The sequence below is a fragment of the Ovis canadensis genome, chromosome 5, assembly GCF_042477335.2.
Source record: "Ovis canadensis isolate MfBH-ARS-UI-01 breed Bighorn chromosome 5, ARS-UI_OviCan_v2, whole genome shotgun sequence".
Taxonomy (NCBI): Eukaryota; Metazoa; Chordata; class Mammalia; order Artiodactyla; family Bovidae; genus Ovis; species Ovis canadensis.
The window spans coordinates 57901745-57927851 of NC_091249.1; the positions used below are offsets into that span (position 1 = coordinate 57901745).

Below are 26107 nucleotides of genomic sequence, written 5' to 3' on the forward strand. Positions count from 1 at the left end.
ATCTAGCCACACAGCTAGAAACAAAAGCCAGCACAAACAGTTCTAAACTTTTTGTCTTATTATTGCCCACTCTTCCTGAAATAGTGGGTAAATGTGATTACTTAGGTTTGATGAAAGAAAATAACTAGGTCCACTCAATCCAAAGCTGTCTAACCCAGTTCATTTCAGAAAGTACTCACTCCACATGTCCTAGTTTCCTATAGATCCATTTAGAATTACAAGATACAACCCAGCCAAGCCAAGCCCTAGCATGGGTGAATAACAGCTAACCATACTGGCAAACACAGAGTCTGCTCACAAGATGGGCCAGCACTATGCTAAGCTTTTTTTAAAATTATGTATTTAAATCCATACAAGTGCCATGAGATAGAATTATTACTACCACTTTAGAGGTGAGTAAATCAAGGCACAGAAGATTAAGCAACTTGTCCAAAATAACATAGCTAGTAAGTTGGGTCATACTCAGAATGTCTGGCTATGCAAGTTTGAAAAAAATACATAGAAAAGTTAGAGAACACCATGGTAAAGGATGTAAGACTATATGAGAAATAAGAGTAGGAGAGAGTGTGCAGGTAACAGCTGGAACTGCTGCAGAGGGGCCAGCTGATAGGCAGAACCGACGGGCTGCTCTGCACTGCGGGCATGGTCTGCCTGCCCGCTGATGTAACTAACATTCCCCATGACGTGCCCACTGCACACTTACGCCTCTTCCTGACGAGAAGGGCACATCTTGCTCCTCTCCTCCTACATCCTGCCCTCTGTTAATTATGGTGCTTTTCTAGTAAATCTCCTTGGCTTCATGTAAGACCTTTCACAGCACAGCAGCCAACAAATTGGGAAGCATTGTTTCTAAAGGCAAGGGGCGGGCCATGACTTGTAGCTCCAACTCTGTTAGAGGCCAGCGATGTTTGCCTGCTTCTTGCCTCTGCTGATGACATTTTGGGGGAATAACAAGTATGGGAGGGAGGACAAGTCACAAGATAGCTTTTATAAAATGCCTATTATAGAAATAATGAGAACCCAATAACTACCAACTGCAGAAGCAAGAAAAATAATAAAAATAATAAAGCAGAAAATGTACAAAGCAAACAATTAAGACCATTTTATTAAAACAGTACTTGCTACTCGGCAAGCATTAATTCTCACCACATAAGGGCAGTAAATGTTTATCAACTGAATTTTGCATGGTAAGAAATTCACACAGAAGACGTTAATATGCTTCCCAAGCTCTAGGATACTTCACAGCCCAGATTAAAAGTTAGCCATGCTCACTATCAGGCTGAGATGTCATCTCTCATTAAATTCTAAATCAGCTCAGAGAACACAACATGTTTATTATTTTTCCAACCATGCAACTGACTCTGGAAGAGCCAAGAGAATCTTTGGGATAAATACATTGATTAAAAGGTACTTTAAATATCTTTTGTAACCCAGTGAACCAAAATACATAAATCAGAACTATTCTGGTCTACTGAGTACTGTAAATGTATATTTAGATGTAACGAAATATCAGTGGGAAATATCTTTGGAAAGTAATTACTTTACAATATATGTGGAATGTTTGTAAATGCTTAAAGCAACTGATCCATATTAAAGACCTAACTTACATGAAGACACACGAGTATTAATTACCAAACTGGAAACTCACTTGCAGACTTATAGCCCAGAGTTAATGTTTACAGACCATGGAATAAATACCATAAAATAAAATAGTTTAATGCAAGACTTAACTGTCTAAACCAGGGACCCACTTGTAGACATCAGCTTCATCAGAGATGCTGGAGAGACGCTGAGTAGATAAGGGTGACTCCTGCCTTTACACAAGTTCCTCATTGCTACTTGCTCTCTTTCCCACCTCTGCCCTTACTGACATCGGGTTCTCCTGGGCTGTTATTACCAGTCCTGTATCTGAGTCCAAACGAGGACTCAGTACCTTCACAGCACACTCAGGTATCTTAATGCTCATGGATAGTTTGGCATTTCAACTTGTTCCTATTGATTTCTCAAAAGTGTACCTGATGCTCCGTGTCAGTTTCAAGGAGGCACTAGGGAGCAGTGCAGACTGTGGCAAACAGGCAACTCTCTAAGGACACGGCTACTCACTCCAGCCTATGCTTGCCAAGAAGTCACACGGCCCAGAGTTAACAAAGGATTTCACTTTCCAAGATAATCATCCTAATTGGATCTGTTACTAAATTTCCTTATTTATTTATAGTAAATGCTGACAACTTACTCATGTTAAAATAGAAATACAAACAACCCCCTTGCAGGTCAACACTATGTAAATCAAACAATATGACCACCAGATTATTCCAGTCCACAGAATACCAGTTTGAGACCTGTCACACAGAACGAATACGGAACAGACACTGGGCCTAGGGGTCTTAGGAAAAGCTTGTGTGCGTTTTCTGACAAAGAGGCACACAGGCTTGGTGAGTTGCCCAGGTCGGGTATAACATGGCTCGTTGGAAGTTTTGGGACTTCTTCAGGACTCAAAATGACTTTGGGGTGTTCATAAGGAAAGATGGGATTGAAGCAGTAATGGTGGGCTTAGGTATTAACAAGTAGACAGGAGGGAGGCACGTGGGGGCGAAAAGTCCTTTCAGCCCCTTGAATGTAGGAGCAGAGTCCCAGAATTCCCAGGACCCACCAGGTGCAAGACAAGGCAGCTTCCAGGCCAAGTCTCTTGTGCCCACCAGGCCCTGCACTCCCACCGCAGTGGCCTTTCAGTCTCTGCCATCCAATATCCTGGCCCATATTCTGGCCCACAGAACAGAACTCTCCCTCCAGGCTCCTGGGGGTCTGGGGGAGAAAGAGCCTGGTGGCAGTACACTGTCTATATCAAACGGCGGAAGCCCAGGTTCATCCAAGATCAATAGCCTAGGCCAGCACCCTCACCTCTGCTTTGAGTTTCATGGTATCTAGCCTGACATTTCCACCAGTCCTCTACACTGCTCCCTCTCCCCCATCAGGGGCAGCCATAGAGGTGCCTGACCTTAAGCTTTCCAAGGGCTGACCATTTAGAAATGGCTTTGAGGATATGCTTGAGAGCTGAGAGTCCTCGGAACAAGGGTCCTAGGGAGGCCACATTAGAAAGACACAGGAACACGTCTTCACAGAGGACCCTGAATATTCTATTACAATGAGGGTTAATGTAAGGGTCATCTACTAACTGAAGCACCCAGCCTACCAAATCATTAACCTTCCCAAAGGCCATGTTCCCTCATCCATAAAATAGAAGGTCACACAAGCAGGCCACACTGGACTGCCAAGTGTGGAGACAAGTTAACTCAGCAAAGCTTACAGTGGGGGCTTCAGCAATGAGAGTTGCCGCCACATATTTCATTCCCCATGGTCCCCTTCCCTCAAGAGGAAAAGAATATATTTAGAAACGTTTTAAGCAAAAGTCAAAGCAGAGACTTTAGAAATCTCAACCAAGATGCCCATCACTAGGAAACGGTAGCTGAGTATGTAGGGCATGTTAGACACTGCACCACCTTGAGAGACAGGAAAACCTGGCCCCAAGGGTGGGAAGAAAAGGAAGGGAAAGCAACCATAGGGAGCCCAGAGGTCTATGCACACCAGTTCATGACCTCACATCCGTCCTCTGCTACTCACTAGCCATGGGACTTCAAGTCCATCACTTTTGCTGCTCAAGCATGTCTCCACCTTTGAAAATGACGGTTGACCCCAAAGGAATGTTCCAGATGTGGGGCTGAATCATGGGATGACTCCATGAATGTCAGCACCAGAAAGAGAGTTAGAGTTTCCAAGGAGGCCATGACCACCGCCACGCAGAGCATTCAGGCAGCTGTTTGGTGGCAGGGATGCAATCCTGAAGACTGGCTGTGGGACTGGCCTTGGAAACAAACAGTGAGGCGAGGGAAGAGGTGGCTCCTGGACCAGAGGGCTAGGAGCACACCCAGGATGGTCTCAGACCTCCGAAATGGGGCTCGAACGGCATTGGCACGTCTCTCGCTACACTCTGAGTGTCTCTGATCCATGATAACGGCATCCTGATGGATCCTCCTGTCAGCGCTGGATAAGCAATGAGCTAATAGATGTCAAACAGCATTTGCATTTCTGAGATGGCTTCATCTGCTCCCTCTCCCTGGACTCTCCAAAGTGAAATTTGAAATCTGGACAGACGGGTCCACTCTGGGCAGCAGCTCTTCCAGAAATCCCATGGGAAAGAAACACTTATTTAATTATTTCCTACACAGACAAACAGCTGAGCTTCTTACACAACAACCACAACTGGCGGCTGCTTCTCAACCTTTTCATTTTGGAAGACACACAGTTCCCTAAGAGACACACGGACATGTTTATCACCCCTTGTAGTTTAAGTATCTTTCATTCATTCATTCAAAGCACACATCACAACAAACTGTCTTGTTCATTAGGAATTCTGCAGAAGGCCCAGGTTTGGGTTGGGAGAGCACTGGGGAGGCTGGCATCTGGAATATGACCCAAGAGACAAGCCGTGAATCTAGATTCACCCAAGCTCCTTCTGGATGACGACAGCAGGGTCAGAATGGAGTTCTTAATTTGGGTTTCAGTTCCAGGGACATATGCAGCTATCTGAACAGGCTGCAGAATCGTCTGTGTGGGGAGCATCTGTATTTGTGGGGTTACTCGAATGCAGCGCCAGGCACACAGTAATGAATGGATATTCTGGCTCTCCCTGGCTCTATTTTAAACTGTCATCATTTTAAACCATGAAATATGTCAAGTGATAATTAAACCTCACCACAGACAGACACTGTGAAAATGATTAACTTTTACCATTTCCCCCACACACATTCTGAATATTCTGAATCCCCAAGGTATGGAATCATTACACTGACAGATGAGAAAAGTCGTCTTCACACTAATTTATTCTTAAAAGAACCATAACAGGATTGAAAATTCTGCGCTTTCCCATTGTGTTTTAATTTGAAAACGTCTGCTGTCAGCTCATACTTGTGTAGAGGAAGCCTGGTGGGGAGGAGAACAGGGCTGACGCCACAGCTCCAGCCCTGCCTCTGCTAGCTCTGTGACCAGGGACAAGCCCCTTGCTGCCTCTGAACATAGTGTTTCTCCACTCTTCAAGTCACCAATGATAGTATCTTCACGCCACCCCATGCACAGCTTTCTTAAAGGTAGTGAAAGAGATGACAAACGAGAAAGTCCTTTGAAAGCAAAAAGTGGCCTGGTAACACTATCCAAGTATAAGATGTACATTCTGTATAAAGGGGCGAGGAACAGCTTTGCAGATCTGCTGTCTTTAAAAAAAGAAGAAAGAAAGAAAATGAAAAAAAAAAAAAACCTCAACTCATTTTATTTTCAGCTGAAGTTTCTAAGCATGAGATTAGATCTGACCCTGTCAGATAAATGTCTCCTCTTAGCCACAGGACTCCTATTTTGTGCCCAAATATGCAGTGATTCACACAAATGATAAAAATTCAAATGAAGCAGCCAAGCAGCTGGATGGGAATGCTGCTTCCAGCAAAAAGAGAGCACAAATAACTGCAAAAATTAGTAAAACAAACAGGCTGAAATGTATTTTCACTCCCACAACTCTTTTTCCAGACCTGTGATTTTCTCCTTTAAGGCCCATTTCTTCTCAATGTGGAAGTCTCTGGTTCTCTCTGGCAGTGGCAGCCTGCAGGGTCCCATCACCCTAACCCTGCGGGTACTTCAGCTGCAGAGTGATGAGTCCCGCTGGCAAATGGGAGTATTTCCATCAGAATTGTACAAACACTGCTGAATTTCCATCAGGAACGTGCTTTCCTGGATGACCTCAGTTAAGCCCATTTTAATTCTTTGATCAATTTCCTACAGCGTTCAAAGGGTTCCCCGTTTTTCTCTATTTACAAAATAAAATTCCAATGCTTGTGTCAGAGGGCTTTTATGAGGATTAAATAAAAGATGAGTATGTTAAAATGTTTCCATTAAGAACTCTTCTGATCTAAGCAATTTATATTAAAGCAGTGAAGTAAGCCTTTACTACTATACTAATCTATCAGTAAAAAAAAAATCAGCGAAAGTGAAAGTTGCTCAGTCTGACTCTCTGCGACCCCATGGACTGTAGCCCGCCAGGCTCCTCTGTCCATGGGATTCTCCAGGAAAGAATGCTGGAGTGGGTAGCTGTTCCCTTTTCCAGGGGCTCTTTCCAACCCAGGGATCAAACCCAGGTCTGAGCGACCACGGAAGCGCAAGAAGCTGCTTACTTAAAAGTGGCTGGTGGACAAGAGCACTGGTTTTCTGTGAGGACCAGGTCTCCCCACCTCAATTGTGTCCCTGCCTGCTATCAAATGCCCATTTGGAAGCAGCAGTGCAGAGAGCTCCCACCATCTCCTTTCCAAGAAAGAAGCAGGATCTCTCATCAAAAATGGAAAATAAAGCTCCTGGAAGCCTCATGGAGGGAAATACTAAGTCACCAAAGGGTGGGGCTGGGGGGAGATTTGATATCAGCTTTTGATCTTCATGCTCTTTTGCTGAAGAGCTAAGGAAAGCAGAATGGGTTGGGGTCCAAACAAACAATAATACAGCCACAGTCCAGGCCAGAGGATGCTTACTGCGCCTTACCAGGTCACTATGTCTGTCACAAGGGAAGGGGGTCAAAGGAGCAGGAGACCCCATTGCTGGAGGCAGCTGTGATTTAAGAAAACCAAATAGGCCTGCATTTGTCATCAGGGATCTGGGTTCCAAGCCACATCCCCTTTCCTTCTTGGAAGATGGGAGCAACGCCCTACCCGGAAACACTAGGTAAATGCTTCCTGCAGCTTAGCCTAAGCCTGCTTTTGAGGCACTCAGCACGCCTCGGGGGTGGAGGATGTAACACACATTCAGATGTGGAATAACTTAGTAACTGATAACATGCACCTTCCTGCATCATGTCCCCTTTGTGGGAAGAGCCCCCGTTGTCATCTGGGCATCTACCTCCCTCTCACCCTCAGGTGCACAGCCATGACCCTGCTAAACCCAGCAGCGTGCAGCATCCCCCTGGCCTCAGGCACCGATTCAGGATGGGGCATGTGACCTGAGCCCATCCAATCTGAGTAGCACTTCCAGAGGAAAAGACTTGGAGATGTAAGGGAGGTTGGCACTCACCACGGGGAGTCAACTGCAAGAGGGGAGATGAGTGAAACCAGATCCTGGTACCCTACGTTAGGTTTGCCTGAAGCCAGCACCCCTCATGCCTCCATCCTCCACCCAGCTTTCCAGTTGACTAAGCCAACAAGCTGTTCCTTTTGTTTGGGCTACTTTTCCAACAACAAAATTGTCACCACTAATCAAGTGTGCCCAAAAGAGACCCTCTGCCAACAGAATTGTCCCTTGGAGAGAAGACTCTGAACCATCATTTCCACCACGTTATTCAGGGAGCTGTTCCCCTTGGCTCCCATGTTGGTGTTCATAGAGCAAATACTCCCCTGCTTTGGGGTCTGCCCCTTACAAGGCACCTGGCCCTGATACATGGCAGCTGTGGCCTTTCTGTCTGCAGGAGACTCTTGTATCTCCCCAGCTGACACTTTCATGGACGCACATGCTCTGTAAAGGCAGGGACCACACCTTGTCATCATTGCACATCCAGCAAATTCCAGTCCATCCAAGGAAACTTTCATTAGCACCCAATAAGCCTTCACAAAACCCCAAGAATGGTGCTTACCTTTCTACCAGAGTGATTTATCTTTTAGAAGTAGTCATGACCAAACCAAGCTCCTCAACATTGCTTCAGAAGCACTGCAGGAGGCAGGGAGCACTCAGGGACTGAGGGCTCCCCACAGTGGCCTCTGGAGAGTGGGTGGGTGGACAACAACTGGCCTAGGTACCTGGGTGAACTAGCCCCATGCACGATTCAATGATGCTGACTGTGCTCACACACCAGCCTGGACGGCCACCTGCTGCCCGCACCCAGCACCAGAGGCTGCTGGTCGTTGCCCACACCCCACAGAGCTGGTGGCTGGTCAGTGCTTGTTCATTTCTGGGGCCCGTGTTTCCTGACTTTCCAAGAGCACAAAGCAAGCTAATGTTACCTCATGCAAAATTCAACATTTTGCAAAAAGAGTTGTCTACACACACGCCCTGAAGCATTTTCTTGAAGCCCACGACAGTCCCAGCAAAAAAGCATACTCAAAAAATGAGTGTGCAGAGAACCACAAGGTGGGTTGTAAAGTCCTAGATCCCTGGCCCTCGTTGCCTGACCTGCAGGGGCCCTCCAGGGGCATGCAGCTTGTTCACCATGGCCAGCGTCTGCACCAGAGGGCACCCCGTGAAGCCCTCGCTGCACCCAAGGGGAGAAATAGGCCAGTGGCACAGCAGTAGTGAGTGCCCACAAGACACTGGGGCTGACTGGGACAGAGCGCATGGCCAGGCCTCACTCCTCCAAACAGGACTCATCACCTTGCAGATTACTCCCCGTGTGGGCTCCGTGTCTGAGGAAGCTGAGAGAGGAAGGATTTGATGCTGAGACAACACACTCTGAAAATAAGGCAGTGGGAGATTTGTTTTTTTTTTTTTTAAGAGTTTTTAACAGATGAACTAATTCTGATGACAAGAAAGGAATTAGATCACAATGGTCAGTTAGATTCTGTACCTTGTTCCCAAGAAAGACTGCTGAGTAGCAATAAAATAGAAGAGAAAGAAACAAATGATTTTTAAGTCACAGATAATTAACCCCAAAGGCTCACTGATGGTACATTAATATTGCTGGGGCAAGTGGCTTAACGAGTTTAAAAAGGACCTCAGAGTTTGTACGCAACAGATCATTTCAAGGGTTCCTGAAAAGTAGAGAAACCGCTTCAGGCTTAGGGGCCAGGCAAGGGGCGAAGATGACAAATATCAGCCTCTATTGCTGGGATCTCAGAGAAGAGAAGGGACTACCTCCTTCCCTGGGGAAAGATGGGATCTCAGCAGGTCTACTGGGGGGTGCCATCACTTCTGTTTCCGGGTCTTGACAAGTCAGCTTAGTGTGCTTCACAGTGATGCCGTCTCAGGAAGGGCTCGCCCTACTGTCCTTATGAAGCTGCAGAGGTTCATACCCTTTGAGGGGTATGACTTCTCAGACAATGTGACTCTTTCCCCAGCCATTCCAGAGAGGGGCCTAGGGACACACTTTGCAACAGCCGCTCCCAAGGAGACTTGTCACCACCAACACAGCTCACTGCACAGGGCTTCCTCACCCCACCCAGACCCACCACAAGCACAAGGTGTCAGAAAGAGCAGAGTGGCTCCCTAAGGATGGTCATTAAGGAGAGGGAGCCCTCCCAAGGGCGGCGGTGGGAAGAGTAAGTGCAGTAGGCGAGACAGGGTGCCCACAGCTGAACAACCTGGCAACCCCACACCTGCGATTTTACTTTCCGAGAAATTTTACTTTCTCTGAGAGAGCCGGATCAGCCCTAGGGTGTGTGGGGATCTGTGTGTACCAGGTGGGAGACCAGGTGGGAGACCCGCAAGGAAGGGCCTTGATCCCTTCTCTCCCGGGGCTCACCCTACACAGCAGTGTGGGAGCCTCCACTGGAGCGCAGCAGACCTCGGCCGCCAGCGCCATGCACCATAGCGCTGAGGCAGCAGGCATGGTGTCACACACACAATCGGTAGCATGAGTGGCTCTCTGAGCTGTACACAGCAAGGTCCTGCTTCTTCCAAATCAGGGAGAAAGCAGACATTGGCCAGGTGATAGGAGGAAGCACTCACCCAGAGCCTGGAAGACCCTTGATTAAGGGAGAGCATGCAAGAGGCAGCAGAGACAACTCAGGTTCCCTCAGGCTTAGTCCACGGCTGGTGTTTCCACCCCCAGACGCTTAGAATTGTCTTCGAGAAGCTTGGGGAACAGAAGCTTGGGGTCACCCACAGCCTGAGAATCCTCTGGCTAAGGCTGTGCTTGGTCCTTGGGAAAGGCCATTGTCTGCCTGAGTTTTATTATGATGAAGTAATTAAAAGGAAATAGGAAGGATTTAGCATGTGATGCTCAAGACAGTTTCTGACCTCAGTGCCCAGAAAACCCTTAATCTGGGGATACAAATTTTGTGCGTGTTTGTGGTTAAGTTTTTAAAGACATCATCAAGAAGAGAGCTGTTTCTCTGATTGCAGAATAAGAGAATCTGAGCAGAGAGTTCAAGATTCTGGGCTAAATTTCAGAAAATCCTTCACAGGAAAAGTTAACACACTAAGATTTGCAACATCATCTGTAAGTCAGCTTGAAGACAGAGGAATGGGTTTGGTGACTGAGACGTTCTTTGTGGTATATCTGAGGCCAAACCTACAGATACAGTATGAAAACAGCCACAGTGAAGACCACCAACTTCACTGTGCATTGACGCCACGGCCCACACTGGGCCAACGGCTCTCCATGCTGAATCCCTCCCCATAATGTGTCCAGGAAGCTGTGAGGGCATGCTGCCCAGCATCCTTTCTCTGTGGAACAAACCTGTACCCACTCTCTGGCATTTGAGTGAGGGCGAATCCCCAAGGGAAGAACACATGATCTTGCCTGGCCAATCACACTGTTTCAACCCCTCCTTGCCAGTAAGTGGTTTAGGGCTTGACTCATGATACAAGGCCAGCAAATCAGAATCTTCATGGAGACCTTTCTCCGCTTACTCGGGAGGAAAGTAGTTTCACCCTCTCAGATGGTGAGCAGTCAGCCAGGAGTCTGTGAGCACCAGCTGCCAGGAGCCAGCCTGCAAGGCTGAGTGGAAGAGGCCAAAACGCCAAGAGGAGGAAAGAAAAGGAGTGTAAGGTCTTATAGGAGCTGTTTTTGAGGCCAGATCCACTCTCCCTTAGATTCTGCAGTTTCACAAGGTGTTTAGGCGTTAGCCAGTGCAAGCTGGGTTTCTACAATGCAGTTAGGACTAAGGGTGTGTACTATTACTGTCCTAAGCTTTATTTTTTTGGGGCTCCAAAATCACTGCAGATGGTGACTGCAGCCATGAAATTAAAAGACGCTTACTCCTTGGAAGAAAAGTTATGACCAACCTAGATAGCATATTCAAAAGCAGAGACATTACTTTGCCGACTAAGGTCCGTCTAGTCAAGGCTACGATTTTTCCTGTGATCATGTATGGATGTGAGAGTTGGACTGTGAAGAAGGCTGAACACCGAAGAATTGATGCTTTTGAACTGTGGTGTTGGAGAAGACTCTTGAGAGGCCCTTGGACTGCAAGGAGATCCAACCAGTCCATTCTAAAGGAGATCAGCCCTGGGATTTCTTTGGAAGGAATGATGCTGAAGCTGAAACTCCAATACTTTGGCCACCTCATGTGAAGAGTTGACTCATTGAAAAAGACCTGATGCTGGGAGGGATTGGGGGCAGGAAGAGAAGGGGACGACAGAGCATTAGATGGCTGGATGGCATCACCAACTCGATGGACATGAGTCTAAGTGAACTCTGGGAGTTGGTGATGGACAGGGAGGCCTGGCGTGCTGCGATTCATGGGGTCGCAAAGAGTCGGACACGACTGAGCGACTGAACTGAACTGAAGCTTTTTCAGAGAAGATTGAGTAACTTCCCCAAAGTCACACTGTGAGTAAGCGGAGAAGTAGGATTCTGCTAATTGGTTGTGGCCAAACTGGGTGCCACATCGTTGTATGCAACCAGAAGACACCAGCCAGTGGTGCCATCCACTCCCCACTCAACCTGGGGCACATAGGTACAATGTCAGTTTTCCAGCAGCTGAAGAGAAAGCACTCTCCAGAAAGAGTCAACTGCTGTGGAATTAGACACTGAAGGAGACAGGTGCCACCCCCAACTTTTTGGAGCCCAATAACTGCTGGAGAGAACAAGCAAGCTCTGCTGTATAGAGTGGGGGGTAGGATAGGGAAGGAAATCCCATCTCTCTCTCCAGATGGCAGTCTTGATTGGAAAAGGACCCACTGCCCCAGGCACTGACAAATCTGAATGGCTTCCTTTTAAGTTCCCTACATCTGCAGCCATTAAAGAAGTTATCTCAAAAGAAGTTAGGAGTTTATTAATCTGTTTCATTGAAAAGAGTCAGCCACTTTACATTATACCAAGATAGATTATGCAGGCAACCGAGAGACCCAGAAAACATCTGCTAAACAAAATCAAAATTAATGGTAAACAGACTGCAATTCTTGATAGCTGAAGTTCACCCAGATGCAAAGAACTAAAAAGGGGCTATTAGAGGCAGCTGCCAATTAAGGGAATAATTCCAAGGGTTTTCACAAAGTGAGGCTCTAGTTACACACTCAGGACTGGCAGGTCATGTTTATGCAGGAGATTTGCATTGCTAAGGAGACAGAGCCACCCTGGCTGTGTGACTGTCACTTTCCTCTCTTTTTCTGTGAAGACAGCAGCATCCCTCCTCTCAAGTCTCCCTCACAGCCCTGCTGGAAGCCACGGCAGGCTGGTCTAGAAGGCAATGTGTGAGTGAGCCATCGCAGGGAAGATGGGTAATGCAGTATGACATTGGCGCCCACCCCCAAAACCCACAGCCTCTAATCACAGCACAGTCACAGACATCTGGAATAGCTTACTGATCGCCCCATGCTCTAAGGGGCGGCTGACAAGGGCTGAATTATCCTGGCCACTTGCTCAGCTCACTCGAGTGTTCTCTCATGACTGTAATTCAGTGTGATGGGATCAGTTAGAGAAAAGCACCGGTTTGGGTAGATGGATCCCAGCAGTTATCATCAGCATCAGCTCTCAGAGTGGACATGGGAGTGTCTCGGTGAGGTGAGGTTGGCACCTTTTGTGGAAGCTTCAGAAAAAAAGTTGAAATTAAATTGTAGGTGAGTAGAGGGAGGTGTAAAAACGCCTGCATTAGAGAGGCAATGAAGAAGCAGCCATCTGCCTTCCCCGTGCTGCTGGCAAAGGGGGGCCCAGGACAAGAGGATGATGTAAGACTGCCCTGGAGATGGAAGGAGGGCCAACTGGGGTACCAAGAGACATCCTCCCAAGGCTGCCGTCCTGCCATAATATCTGATCCTCCGTCGCCCTCCAGGCTCCCCTGAGAGTCCTTCCCACAAATCTTAACTGGAAACAAAGCTCCCCTAGAAAGTTTTCTTCCAAGAGGCCCTCTCAGCTCTCTGGGCTTGGCAGTGATCATGTAGGCTTAGAAATCCTTGGGTGATGGAGCGAGATCAAATCATCTCCTGCCCATTAGAGAGAGGTTCAATGTCTCAGAGAGACATTGGTCCAGAGGGACCTTGGCCCAAAGGGCTCTTTATTCCTACTAAAACAAGCATGAAAAGGAAGGAGTCTCATGTAAGGTGCCATCTGCTCTGCTTATATCATGGGTTACTGAGAGTCAAGGGAGATAAAGAACATGAAACTCGGAAAACTTCAGAATATCTAAGATACAATTAACATTATCTCACCACTCTCTCCACACACCACCTTTGGAAGACAGTCACACGCTGGGGCATGTCCTAGGCTCTGTCAAAGCGGTCCCTCTTTGTGGACTCTTTACAGCAGGGCTTGCAAAGGGCACTGCGTGGAAGCCCAGCCAGAGATGATTAAAAACAAACCAAGATGCCATGGGAAACTAAGTTTGGGAAATGCTGCTTATTACACTCCCTTTTCAAAGTCCTATTTAACATCTTCACAACCTAAGAGATTCTGCAATAAAAATAACAACCAGCTTGATATTGAGTCCAGCATTTACCAAGTGTTTTATTTTCCTATGGCTGCTGTAGCAAAGTTCTATAAAGTAAGTGACTTAATGAGAGATATCTGTTTTCTCCCAGTTCTGGAGGCTAGAAGTCAGAAATCAAGGTGTAGGCATGACCACCCTCCCTGTGAAGGCTCTAGGGGAGGATTCTCGGTCGCTCCTTCCCAGCTTCTGCTGATTGTCAATAGCCCTTCGTGTTGCTTGGCTTATGCCCTCAGTCTATGCCTCCTTTAGAACATGCCATGCTCCCTGTGTCTGTGTCTAAATCGCTCTCCTCAAAAGGAGCGCACTTATTGGATCATGGTCCACCCTAATCCAATATGACCTCATTGTAATTACACATTTGCCAGGACTATATTTTCAAGTAAGGTCACATTCACATATTCTGGGTTAGAACTTCAAAATATCTTTTTAGGAGACACAATCCAACCTATAATACCAAACCTATTTGAACATGGAGCACTTTCATCAATGCACCAGCTGGGAATATCTGGATATCCACAGAACACTTCCTATAAGTGCCTCTGTAGAACCAAATGATTCAGCGCCTCTCTTGTATATCACTGGGACAGGATCAGAGTGAAAAATACATATACAAGGCAATTTTAAAATTTGCACTTAATTCAGGAAATGATTGTTGAGCAACTATAGGCCCCGGGCTAAGGCCTTGAGGAATTTAGGAGTGAAAGAGGGGAGGGTCTCAACTCTTAGGAAATGAATGACTTACTAGAAGCCCTTAACTCCCAGGTAAAGTAGGGTAAGCAAAACTCTTCAGAAAGAGAGTTGGAAGGGATAGGAGAGAGGTGGGATTTCACAAGATGAGGGACAAAGAGCAGGCAGGCTGCAGGGACAATGCGTGAGGCAAGACAGCCGGGCTACCGTCTGAGAACCAAGACAGCACTGGACGGGAGGGGCACAGGGGAACTAAGGCCCAGAGCCCATCTGAGGCACGCGGTGCATTCGCGCCACCCTAACGATCTCCAGCACAGCCGTGACCTAGCCTGGACTCCGTTCCCACTGCTAAGATTAGCTCCCTCACCGCTCACTCCACAGACTTAATCCAGAGCTTCCAATGTTACAGAGTGTAAAGTGGCAATTGGTCATCCATGTGTAGCTATCAGCCCTGGTTGGAGCTGATATCCTGAGTCACATGCTACATAAAAACAAAACCAGAAAAGTATCTTAGGTTTTGTGGTCCATAGGCTACCCCTCTAGACCTTTCTAGGATATCCTGGGCCTGGCAGACTAGGCAGAAAAATTCAGAGGGTTAATTATCTGCTCCTCTTTCAGTGCCAGATCAAGTCAAAGCTAAGTGTTCATTGCTAGACAATAATGTCTTATTTGTGTTTGCAGGAATGTTTATTGAAATATTCACAGTGCTTCTACTACTTTTATACCCATACACATACACTGTTCTGGGGAAGATTAACAACCCTACTACCCAAGCCATTGAATCTCAGACTTAAAAAATACTCAGAACTGACCTACAAGGTCCCACTCTTCCTTCCTTCCTGCCAGGTTATAAGCACTGACACCAAGGCACCGGGTGATCTCAGGAATTTTCAAACACTCAATTTTGACAGAAGCAAGCAAGAAACATCAGCTCACAGGAGGAAGAAATATGTTTCTGTTACATCAAGACAAATTTACCAGTACAAACCCAAGGCATATGTTCCCAGTAAGCCAGTTATGAAAGATGCTGCTTCAAGAAAGAAGAGGGTTATGGGAAAATAGAGCACAGCCTAACCATGCCTTTGCTCACCCTGAGACACATAGTCTTCTAGGAATTTGGAGTCTCAGGTACAATAAGGTCTTTTATGCCTTTGAGCAAAAATACACATGATTTTCTCATATCCTAGCCTTACTATTTAAAGACATTTCTAACACAAGAACAGTAAGAGTCCAAAACAGTTAAGCTCATGTGTGATTCCATAATGCAAATAGTGCTGTGCACCAAACAGGCACACACACTCAGGAGAAGTGGAATGAATAGTATTCTAAACCAAAGTTCATGCCAACTTGTCTCCTAATGGCTATTTTTCTCCAGGTTACATGGTCATAATATCCATTGTGAACACAACTTTGAATCAGAAACAGGCCTTCCCTGCCCCACCCACCTTCATCCAGTACCATTTGATTTTGATGTCCAAATGCTGTGGTTTACGCTATGGATGCAGTTCAGAGGACGCTGAGCCCCAGACCAGAGACAATGGCGAATGAGAGTGAAAGCCAGAAAGTTCATCCAAGAGCTAGACTAACCAGATCCTTTGTATCCGGGATTCCAGTACCACAGACAGCAGCAAACTGGTTCTCTGAACCCATGAGTATAGACAGTATGGAAAGTTTAAGTCTAGAGGCACACTTCAGTAACGTGACCCTTCTGTGTTTTTCATTGTGTTGCATAAAATAAGAACTAACCAAGAGGCAAGGTTTTTAGGTTTGAAAATCAGTATGGTATTTTCTCACTTCTAATGATTGGTGCTCTTTTTGGAGACAATACCACCAAGAAGGAGGTGTGGTTACAGCTAAAACCAAAGGCCAGACCCCAGACCAAGAACGCACTTTGGTTCCTAACTTCATCCTCCCATCCCTGAAATAAAGGGATGACTGGTGGTGATTTCCATAAATCATACAAAGGTGAAGGTAAATCATACAAAGGTGAAGGTGAAGTCCCTCAGTCGTGTCCGACTCTTTGTGACCCAGTGGACTGTAACCTACTAGGCTTCTCCGTCCATGGGATTCTCCAGGCGAGAATACTGGAGTGGGTTGCCATTTCCTTCTCCAGGGGATCTTCCCGACCCAGGGATCGAACCCGGGTCTCCCGCATTGGAGGCAGACGCTTTAACCTCTGAGCCACCAGAGAAGCCCCAATCATACCAAAGACAGTCTCTTATTAGAGACTAGGTATCACTGAAAGCAAGTAAGAGTAACTTCAATTTCCACTAAAAGATTTCAGAAATTACCACCCATATATATTTACCTTAGTAATCAGAAAACGAATGCACTAGAGGAACTCTCGCAAGGAAAATAAAACATGGTGGAATTGTTTTCAAAAGGAAAATTACGTACTTATATCTACTTCAGCTTAACTAAAGTCGTAAAAATCTAATCAGAAATATTTTTCACAGTGGCACCTTTTCCCAGTTATTGAAATATCTCAAACCATAAACAATTTTGATTGTTGATGTAGTTTTCACCAGGTTAATTATTTCAAACTTCACTCAGAAATGAGGCTTCTTTTGAGAGACTGCAAACATTGTCACGAATGAGCCAGTTCCCTAGACCCCATCTCTGATACCTGAAGGTGGAAGACACAGCTCTCACAAGCAAACTTCGGCTTTTGTTCCTGCAGTCCCTGAGGCAAGCGCCGAGCAGTCAGCACCCAGAACAGGTCACATGAAATTTCAAAGAACAGGCTGCCCGCAGTCTGAAGTTAATCCTAACTTTACCAAACTACATCCATATGCCCACAATGAGAATGAAATGAGTATGAGTGCATCTTCCCTACCTTCTCTTCTTGTGACATCAAGGCTTCTGGATTCCTGCAAGACAAGAAAGATTTGGTGTTTTTGAAGAATAACGCACATGTAGAAATACTTGCAAATACCTCACCTCTTGTTAGACATTCATTCACAGAAGGGTGAACAATCTCATAAATAAAAGACTTTCAGCAGTGTTGGGGCTACTAAACTCTCAACATATACACACACATCTGTAAATGCAAACCACTTGCTGCTTTGCTGGCTTAAGCAAAAATACTGTTAATCATGCAGTTTTTAATGAGCAGACCCAACTCTCATGGTCTTCCTTATATGGAAACTGGGCTGGTTCCAATTGTTAGGAAATACCTTGTTTTCAGTTGAATTCCCACCCTGACCTAGACGGCAAGTGTTTGTAGGGAAAACATAAGCAGACAGGAGCCAGAATGCGGTGAGCAAAAGCAGGCTGTGATCGGTGGTGACATGGTAAAGACCATTACTGTTCCTGTGCAGGCCACTGGCATGATCTGGTGACTCATTATGCTCCTCAATAATTTCCAGAGTGTGGGAAACTATGGACAATTTGGAGAGCCGCTCCACGCCACTGGCCTTGGCTCTTCTTAGTTCAATCTCATCTTCCTGAAATGTGCAGAGCAATAAGCAAAGTGTTTCAGAAATTACATAGGTTAAAGACAGAGTCCTTGAACTGAAGATATTTACAGCTGAACAGAAGGGTACAGAACAAACACAAATTGCTGAGAAACAAAGAGGAGATTTTTTTCCTTGACAAATACCAATATGTTCACAATCAAATGAAAAACGTAAGGAAAAAAAAAAAAAGGTTTTTTAAAGAACCTTTGCAAATAGCACAGAAGAATGGGCAGGCTTTCAGATAGCAATATGGGAGGGAGGGTGTACCAGGAAGAGAGAATAGCTTAAGAAAAGGCCAAAAAGTACAAGGCATGGTCAGGCAGCAGGAAAAGGTCCAGTGAGAAGTAATGCAGGGAAAGGCTGAAATCTGTTGTGGTTTCATGACTAGTAAAAAGCATCTACAATCTGTTATAAATGACCCGGTTACAATAAAGAGCCTAATACTGAGATTAAGGTGAAAATCCATGCTAGCAACTGAAGAACAGAAGGTTAAATACCTTAGCATTAGTATGTCTTTCATAGCTTGGCATTCTCGTCTAGTATTCTTATGGGGCAAGGAAGAGGGAGCCAATATTAGGAAGGAAACTTGAGGAGGCACTGAAAAGATTGTCCTGTCTTGCCTAAATTACACTTTCTCCCTGCCATCTCTGTAATGAGTCAAAAGGCCAAGTGGAGACCAATGGAAGACCATGTCACAGGCCAGCAGCATAGCAGCAGGCGCGATTATCCAAACAGGCTTCCCAAATGCTGGTTCTTCATAAGCTCAAGGGTCAAAAGAGGGAGCTTGGAGAACAATAACTGGAACAAGAGCTGCCAAAGCCACAAAGCACATCGCACACTAAGTAAACCCAGCTCCTTCTACACTGCTGCTCAGACTCTGCTCTAGGGGCTGCCGCCACCCCTGGAAGTAACCAGTATTTGCGGAACACGAAATCAACCATTACAGCTCGAGAAAAAAACCTTCTGGGAATTTTATTGTAATTGCATAAAATTTATAAATTACCTTAGGGTGTGTTGACCTCTGTATAATGTATCTCCTTATTTAACATGGTATTTTAAATAATGTGTTCAAGTCTACTTTTATTTCTTTCAAGAGTATAATTTTCCTGTATATATTTTGAAAATGTCTTTATTACATACCTTTTGTTATCATAAATGGAATTTATCTTTCATTATATCTTACAACTGTTTGTTGTTTGTATATCTGACAGCAATTGAAGTTTACATATTGATATAACCAACCACTTGACTGAATTTCTTATTGTTTCTAATAGGTTTCAAATGACTCTTTTGGCATCTCCATTTGTTGATTTATACAATATGCAAATAGCAATGATTTTCTTCCTTCCAGTTTCTATTGTTGCTTACTCTCATCTTATTCTTACAGCTAATTCTTTCTCTAATGTTAAGAATTTTGAACACAGTAAGCATCCTGGTCTTCTTTCTGATTTTAAGAAGAAAACCTGTAATGTTTCCCAGTCAAGTAAAATACTGGCTTTTGGCCCAGATATGTTTATCATATTAGTGAAATCTATGCATATTTTATAGACTTTTTAAAATAAATTTATGTTCTAGCTTGTCCCCTTACTTGCTTATTTATTGGCTCTTTCCCTCCACTGGAATGGGAGTTGGGATGGTGCCAACATCTTTCTCACTCTTGCATTTTCAGTGTTATTTATAATAGGGCAGATGCTCAATACATATTTGTTGAATGAAAATAAAATAAATGTGTGTTGAATTTAACCAAATACTTTTTATGCACTTATGGAGGTATCCTATGATGTTTTTCTCCTCAGCTCTATTAATTTGATGGCTTACCTAGTAGAGTTCATAGTAGTCAATTATGTCTATATTTATGGAGTAAGCTTTTCTTAATCATGATATGTTTTTTAAAAAATATGCTGCTAGATACTGTTCACTATGATTTTAAACACATTTTTGCATTAGTATTCATAAATGAGATTGAGCTATAATTTTAGGTGTCATTTTTCTCAGTTTTAGGAATTAAAATTATATCAGTTTCATATACTGGATTTGGAAGTTTCCCTTTTATTATGCACTGGAATAGTTTAAATACAAGTGGAGTTATCTGACCTTTAAGGTTTCTGCAACTTTATTTCTCAGATATTTATTAAAAAGTAGAGGAAGTAGAGGGTCAGAGAGATTAAAATTTGTCCAAGTTCTCACATTTTGGCCAATGGCCAGCTGGGATTTAAATTCCAAAGTCTAATTGCAAAGCTTATGCACAAAACATTCTAACTCCACTCAATTAGTAGTGTGAAAATTAGAGATAGATTTCTGCTTCAGGCCATGAAAGAATAGCTTGTATTAGGCTAATCCTTCTGCTAATAACAACTACAAAAATTGGATAAATAACAACAACAACAACAAAAAAGTTTTTGAAGGCATGTGAGAGCAACAAAGGCAGACAGAACTTAGCCAATATTTGGAGAGAAGAAAAGGCTTTGGTGGAGAGCCCTATATTTACTGCCAGATTTGCCCTTTGGGGAATTTGTGGTTTTTCAGACAAGTCAAACAAAGTAATTTTCTGGGCTTAAAGTAGCCTGAGTTGGGAGATACCTGAGTTGAGGTTACAAAAGCAACCAAAACTTGAGGATCTGCAATCCTAGAAAAGGGAATCAGAAAGAAATGAACTCAATAATCTGTGCAGCCTCCTCTTGAGTTACATTATTATGCTTGAATTGGATATATAAAGAACAAGAGGTTGAGAAATAAGCAAAAAAATCGCCTCAAACTAAAAAATAAACTAAAACACTAAAAACAGATTTTGACAGTATCATGGTGCTCAGAAGACAAAAATTAAGCGCTCAAAGGAACAGTGGTCCTGGGAAATGCAGCTGACTTTCAGTTAATATCATATACTCTCAAAGAACTTATGTTCCTGAGTAGATCAAGATGATCTGCCAGCATTCCGTATCTAACAAATAAAAGTCCTCTCTGAGAGACAATAAAGTAATCCAAACACCATATATTTTTCATAGCTTTAACCTAAAACTAATAAATTGTTAGCTATCCCTCCAGAAAAAAAAAGGGGGGGGGGCATTATTCAGGATGAGAAGAGAGTTGAAATTCAGTGTCTATAGCCACGATGAGCCATGTGCAAGTCCCCACCTGGCAAAGGAAGGAAAATTTTTTTATAGCAGTGAAAACCATTGATAAATCGAGAGGGTAATAGTGAATGTAGAGGTAATGGCTTTTCATTGGCTAGGCTGTTGCCAGGAGACGAAAGGAGTCTTTCTTTTTCCTTTGAATTCTGCTCTGGTCACAGCATATGAGAACTCCCCCTTCTTGTCTCCCAGCTCTATTTAATTGAGGCTTTTATTACTTTTTTTAACAATACATAACGTGCAACATCCAAACCAAAATTACCAGGCATGATGGGAAACAGTATCAGATGACTAAAATTCAATAAAACAGACAGCATAAACTGATCCACAGGTTATCCAGACTTTGGAATTATCAGATACAAGCTCTAGAATAATTATGACTAATATGTTCAGGAAAACAGAAGATGTTGAACTTCACCATAAAATTGAAATTAAAATAAGAATCAAATGGAAATCCTAGAACTAAAAAATAAATGACTGTCAGCTTCAACAGGAATCTAACAGAAGACTAAACACAACTGAACAGAGGATTAATAAGCCGGAGACTAGATCAGTAGAAAATAACCAGACTGAAGATCTGAAAGGAAATAATAAAGAGTAGAAAACACAGCAGAGTATGAGAGACACTGTAGAACTAATAAGTTCTAACAAGTATAATTGAAGTATCAGATAGAGGAAATTAGGCAGAATCAATATTTGAAGAGATACGCTTGAAAATTTTCCAAAATTGATGAAAGACATCAATCCAAAGATTTAGGAATCTCTAGAAACTCTAATCAAGATAAATACAATGAACACCATAACTAGGTGCTCATGAAAATACAGTTGAATATTCAAGGACAAAAAGAAGAATCTTTAAAATAGCCAGAGAGTGGGTGGTGAAGGTAAAGAGGGCACATCTCCTACAAAGATCGGATAGCCAACTTTACAGGAGAAAATAATGGAACCAGAAGAGGGTCTGCCATCCTAGAGAAGGGAATCAGAAGGAAATGAACTCAATAATCCACACAGCCTCCTCTTGAGTTACATTATTATGCTTGAATTGGATACATAAATTCAGTGACATCTTTAAATGAAAGATGAAACAACATCTTTAAATTTCTGGAAAACTTCGAATTCTATACCCAGTGAAAGGATAAAATGAAGATATGTCTAGACAGACAAAAACTGAGAGAATACATTGTCAGCAGATTAATACTAAGAGCAATACAGGGAAACACTCTGGACAAAAGGAAAGTGTTTTCAGATGAATGCATAGTTGTCCAAGAAGTAATAAAGAACAGAAAGAGTTAAAAAAATGAACAAATCTAGTTCTGGCTGCTTAACACAACAACAATAATGCTCTCTAAGGTAATACTATTTACAGGACTAAAATGAATGACAATATGATCACAAATTCAAGAGGTCAAATGGAATTTAAGTATTATAATCGTATTAATATCTAAAAAATTGTAAAAGCAATGCTATAAGGTCAAAGGAGTGGGATTATCAAAAACAAAAACAAAAAAGAAAAGAGAAAAGGGGGAAAGGAATAAAGAAGAGAGAGGACTACATTAGATTTATAATGATAAAAGAACAATTTAATAGGAATTAATAGCAATTCTAAACTTGTACCTACCTAACTTCATAGTCTAGAGGGGTGGGAGGGGATGTGAGAGAGGTTCAAGAAGGAGGGGATACATGTATACTTATAGCTGACTCATGCTGTACAGCAAGAGCAACATTGTAAAGTGATTATACTCCAATTTAAAAAATAAATTTAAAAAAAAGATGGTTTCTGGGGCTACTGGGAATGTCCTAAATTACAATCTTGGTGGTAGTCACTTGGGTGTGTTCACTTTGTAAAAATTAATGGAGTTCTACTCTACACTTAAGATGTATACACTTTCCATTATGTTTGATACATGTCAATAGAAAATTTAAATATATAATAGGACAAAGTACTCATAGTACACAGCAGAAATTTGTTGAAGAAGGGGAATAAATCACATGCCCTAATGTACAGATGAGGGCGGTTCTACAGGAGGAAAGGCTACAGCTTGCTCAGCTGTCACAGGGTGGCAAGTGGCCAGGGCAAGGCTAGACTCAAGTCTTGGAAATCCCACCACCGTGCTCTGCTGTGTGTGCTCAGCCACTTCAGTCATGTCTGGCCCTTTGCGACCCCGTGGACTGTAGCCTGCCAGGCTCCTCTGTCCATGGGGTTCTCCAGGCAAGAATTCCGGAGTGGGCTGCCATGCCCTCCTCCAGGGGATCTTCACAACCCGGGGATCGAACCCACAGCTCCTACAGCTCCTGCACTGCAAGCGGATTCTTTACCACTGAGCCTCCTGGGGAGCCCATTGTGTTCTGCTGCCTCAAGTAAATACTCAGGGAATATGCTGGAAACAAGTGACAGGAGCTAAAAGATGCAACTCTGAAGTCAGATGGGTCTGGGCTGGATCCTGGCTTCTTCCCGATGGCCATGGCCCTGCCACCTTTGGTTAATTATCTCGCCTTTCTGAGCCTCAGCTTGTTCATCTGTGAAATAAGGGTAGGAATGGTGACTTCTTCATAGAGTTGTTAGGAGGATTAAGTGAAATACAAGCCTGTAGCACACTCAGTATGGTGGCTGGCACACAGTAGTCCTGAAACGGTGGCCATCACCCTCTTTATTGCCATTAATGAAGACAACAAAGGCGGAGAAATAGTAAGATCACTTGAGGAGGGAAATGAGTTCAATGTCCCCATCAATTATTGTGGCTCAATCAGAACGTCTTCCCAGTACTTGAAAAAGTACTCCCCCAAAACCTGTAGCAGAACTGAACAGAATAGAATTCACTGACAGAAGTGACACCAAGACCCCGAACACTTTGCTTAAGGAAGAAATTATCTGCTGCAGAAGCTTCAAACCAGATGGTTATAAATGAGAGTTAGCACATGGGCATTATTTAACGGCTAAATTTCTTTAACTAAAAATCTAATTTTATTATGGTATAAATCACACTTTCTTGAAGTAGGGAATTAATTTTAGATTTTTCATTTAGTGTTCATAACCTTTCCACGAATTTGACAGCCAAATCATTTAAAACGCCATTTAACCAATACAATACAACAGCTTTATTCCTCATTGTGCCCTTCCTGAATCCATTATCTTCCACTATAACGTAGGAGAACTTAAGTAAAAAATTACCATCCCATAAAGCTGTATTTTATTGTGCAGTTGAACTGCATAATCTTTATTTCTGAATCAATATAATGTGAGTGCTGAGTAATATTTTTCATAATCCAAAAATCTATTACAGATTCTCAGCTACCAAAAACGTAGTTTGCAAGCTGCTGAAAGAGGACAAATGAAGATCCTCAGATTCTGTGCCTGAATCCTTTTCATCCATCTTAGGCGGTGCTCACGATCTTAGGCTATATGTGAGGCTCAGGAAAAGAAGGGTGGACCTTGGCCCCAGATCAAATGTACCGCTCCTTGGCCATGAATCCAGTCATCCTTGGTTAGAGAATAAGTCTCAATTTATCACTCAAAATGTTACGGGATTCAGTGGCTTCTGGGAAAATGCTGGCTCTGTGAGTTAGCCAAGTAGGAATCAAAACACCCACTGCTCAGAAGAGGAAGCCACGGAACCATGAAGCTGAATGAAGCTTGATGTGGCCAGGGTTTTGCAGATGAAGCAGAGGTGAGTCTTGTGCAGATGGGGCTGAGGGCATCTGAGGGCTGGGCAGCTGCAGGCCCTCAGCCCTGCCAGTGTCCTGGTGCTGAGCCCATGACTGGCAGCACCTCAGTCCAGCATCAGGGGAGCTGAGGCAGCCCCCTGCTTCAGAGTTCCTCAGGCTCCTACTGCCTGGAGAAGCTACAACAGGAAGCCCATGTGCTCAATTCATAAAACACTCAGTACAGTTGGGATGCAAGCTTTGCTAACAGCACTCATCACTACTGAAATACTGACATCTAAGTTCTAAGGTTTTCATGTCTGAGATGCTTTTAACACTAATACTTCTTTAACAATCTTTCTTACAACCTTTCATTTATTCATTTGAATTTTAAAAACTTGACTCTTAACAACTTTGATTTTTGCTAGCAGGACACCACTCTGCAATTAAAGCCACATGGACAGGTAGAACACAGTGAAATAAAGGGATGCCTTATGTAGCATATATTCGATTCCTGCCTCCCGCTTATTGAGGTACGCTTTATCTCGCTTCTATTGTCCAGGTAAAGGCAGAAGGAAAACCCTCTGTTAGATTTGTTGTTAGATTTGCCACGGCATCACGTCAGGGCCTTCGAAGCTGGATGAAGAGAGAATTAGGGGATTAACCCTAAACTCAAGAGCCAGCTTGAGAGCCGAGGTGAATAATCCTGCTAGCAACAGGATTTCCTGGAGGGTGTAGAGGGGATGTCTGAACATCAGCTTTCTCCTCCAGTCATGTGGAGCCCACAGCAAGAGCTCGAGGAAACTATCAACTAGGAGGTGCCTGCTCCTGAGGAATGCCACCTCGCCGAGGGGTCAGAGCTCATCTCCTACCTCCCTGAGAACAGCACCCAGTGCTAGGAGCCCTCTGGGTAGAGCGGTGTGTCCTCTCAGGTAGACTGCCTTAGAGGTGGGAAAGGCACAGCTGACCACCCTACACCTCAGGATGCTGAGAGAGCAGAGGGAGATGGGCACAGGCCTGGTTGTTCCCCCTCTCAGCCCACAAGCTTCCCAAGCCAGTGAAGCCTCCCTGGCCTCTATCAGGAAACCAGGCAGGGAATGGGTGGGGAGGATGACCACAGAGGCAATGAAAAGACCTTCTCCACATTTCAGGGCTGAAAGGTGGACCCCATACAGTGAGCAAGTTCTGTGTCCTTTCTACTTCCTGTCCAACAGTAAGTGGATCAGTGTAAGCAAACTGGTGTTTACACAGGACCCAAGTGTTTATTGGAGGCTTATTGAAACAAATGGAAGAGACCATGCATGGATAATTTTGAAAGAATATCACAGAAATCTCCTTATGATGAAGCTATAGGCATCTTTTTTTTAAGTCATTGATATGAACCCACCAATAGCCTCCCTGTGGGGAACACTTGTGAGGAACATCAATTTCCTTATGTCCATGGAGGAGATGGAAACAAGACCCTCAAAGCCTCCAGGGGGTCTGAGCAGCCTGTTATTAGTAAGTACACCCGCAGCCGCAGCACTGAGGGAGCTGCCCAGACACCTGCCACTCCAGCTTCCCCATCTGTGAATGGGCAGATCAGACTGCCCAG

The 26107-nt window shown here is 44.1% G+C and overlaps 1 protein-coding gene across 5 annotated transcripts in view; it reads right to left on the minus strand.

Annotated features, from left to right (window-relative positions):
• Nucleotides 1-26107, minus strand: part of FSTL4 (follistatin like 4) — a 739698-nt gene that overhangs the window by 373241 nt on the left and 340350 nt on the right. For all 5 annotated transcript variants that reach the window (XM_069592040.1, XM_069592042.1, XM_069592041.1 and 2 more), the window contains one exon: nt 17125-17158. In XM_069592040.1, the coding sequence (XP_069448141.1) occupies nt 17125-17158 (34 nt within the window). The remainder of the gene's footprint in view (nt 1-17124; nt 17159-26107) is intronic.